The sequence below is a fragment of the Numida meleagris genome, unplaced genomic scaffold (assembly GCF_002078875.1).
Source record: "Numida meleagris isolate 19003 breed g44 Domestic line unplaced genomic scaffold, NumMel1.0 unplaced_Scaffold307, whole genome shotgun sequence".
Lineage (NCBI taxonomy): Eukaryota > Metazoa > Chordata > Aves > Galliformes > Numididae > Numida > Numida meleagris.
The window spans coordinates 106,455-108,386 of NW_018364545.1; the positions used below are offsets into that span (position 1 = coordinate 106,455).

At 66.1% G+C, this 1,932-nt stretch overlaps 1 protein-coding gene across 1 annotated transcript in view; it reads right to left on the minus strand.

The window, feature by feature from the left end:
* DHX34 (DExH-box helicase 34) overlaps positions 1 to 1,861 on the minus strand; it is a 26,639-nt gene extending 24,778 nt beyond the window's left edge. The window contains exons 1-2 of the mRNA XM_021382889.1: positions 1,765 to 1,861; positions 287 to 1,049 (exon numbers count right to left, since the gene is read on the minus strand). Coding sequence (XP_021238564.1) covers positions 287 to 1,049; positions 1,765 to 1,835 — 834 coding nt within the window. The 5' untranslated portion in view covers positions 1,836 to 1,861. The remainder of the gene's footprint in view (positions 1 to 286; positions 1,050 to 1,764) is intronic.
* Positions 1,862 to 1,932: the final 71 nt, after the last annotated feature.

The following is a 1,932-nucleotide window of genomic DNA, read 5'->3' on the forward strand; positions in this document are numbered from 1 at the left end:
TTGGGGGACAATGGGTGAAAAATTGGGGGAGAATGGGTCAAAGTGGGATGAAAATGGGTCAAGAATGGGAGGAGAATGGGTCGAAATTGGGAGAATGGGTCAAAAATTGGGGGAGAATGGGTTGAAAATTGGGGGAGAATGGGTCGAAAACTGGGGGGAGAATGGGTCGAAAATTGGGGGAGAATGGGTCAAAAATTGGGGGAGAATGGGTCAAGAATGGGAGAATGGGTCAAGAATGGGGGGAGAATGGGTCGAAAAGTGGGGGAGAATGGGTCGAAAAGTGGGGGAGAATGGGTCGAAAACTGGGGGGAGAATGGGTCGAAAACTGGGGGAGAATGGGTCGAAAACTGGGGGAGAATGGGTCGAAAACTGGAGGGAGAATGGGTGACACCTGGTCGCCGTGCTGCTGCAGGCTCTCGTAGGCCACGCGCTTGGCCAAGGCGACGCAGGCGATGCGACGCGGTTGCGTGCAGGCCACGTTCCGGTACCCGGCCTCCAACAAGAACTGCGGCACCTGTGTGGATTTCCCACAACCCGTGTCCCCCGCCACCAGCACCACGCGGTGCCGCGCCACGGCCCGCAGGATGGGCTCGCGGAAGCGGGCGATGGGCAGCGCCGCCCGGTCCCGCCGGATCTTGGCCAGTTTGGCGAAACTCTGCTTTTGGACGAAGTCTAAATAGTGGAGGAGGGCTCGGTGGAGCTCTGCCCGCCGCTCGCCGGGCACGGCGGGGTGGTCACGGTCGCGGTGCCGGGTTCGGGGCTCCGTCAACGCCAGGTTGATGCGGTGCAAGGCGTCGTAACGCCGCGGGAGCCCCAGCGACGGCGCCGGGTCCTTTCCGGTGCCGCTCGGCGTTGGTTTCCGGTTCTGGAAGCGTCGCAGCCGTTCGAAGAAAGCCCAGAAATTGCGGATTTCCTCCGGGCTGGAGCTCAGGAGCCCCCCGGGGCCGAAGTGCAGCTCCTCCACGCGGCGCCGCACACGCGGGCACTCCCAGTCCCACCCGGAGGAGGGGGAGGGCCCCTCGTCGTCATCGTCGTCAGAGCGCATGGCGCTGTGGGGCACGGTGGCAGCTTATGGGGCTGAGCCGTGCGCTGAGGAGCTTGGCCACGGGGCTGCGATTTGGGCATGACCCACAGCACTCAGCCCCATAGGTCCCAGCCCCAAGGGTCCCAGCCCCAAGGGTCCCAGCCCCAAGGGTCCCAGCCCCAAGGGTCCCAGCCCCAAGGGTCCCAGGTCTGACCCACAGGCTTAACTCATAGGTCTCAGCCCCACTGAAGCGTCAGCTCTGACCCACACAGGTCCCAGAGGCATGCTCGCCCCAGACCCACACACCCCTCAGCCCCACAGCCTTCAGCCCCACAGCCTTCAGCCCCACACACCACTCAGCCCCACACACCACTCAGCCCCACACACCACTCAGCCCCACACACCCCTCAGCCCTGACCCACAGTTTTCAGCCCCACGTACTCCTCAGACCCACGCTCCTCAGCCCACCACTCAGCCCCACAGCCTTCAGCCCCACACACCCCTCAGCCCCACACACCCCTCAGCCCCAACCCACACCCCTCAGCCCCACACGGACCCTAGGGCCGACCCACGGCGCTCTGCCCCACACCCCCCTCAGACCCAAACACTCCTCAGGGCCGACCCCCAAACTTCCGCAGGCCTCGGGCCCAACCCCCCCTGCCTCAGGCCCGCCCCACACCGGCCCGCCCCACACCGGCCCGCCCCGCCTTCCTCGGGCCCGCCCCACAACCCCCACAGACCTCATCCCCGGCTCCACCGCCCCGCCGCGGTCCGCTTCCGGTCTGGCGGCAGTTCCGCTTCCGGTTGCCATTCCCGCCGCGCAGACCGGAAGGAGCAGAGAGGAGCGTGGGCGGCTGGGGATTGGGCGCGGCGGGAAGGGGGCGGGGCTAGGGGAAGGGGAATGGGGC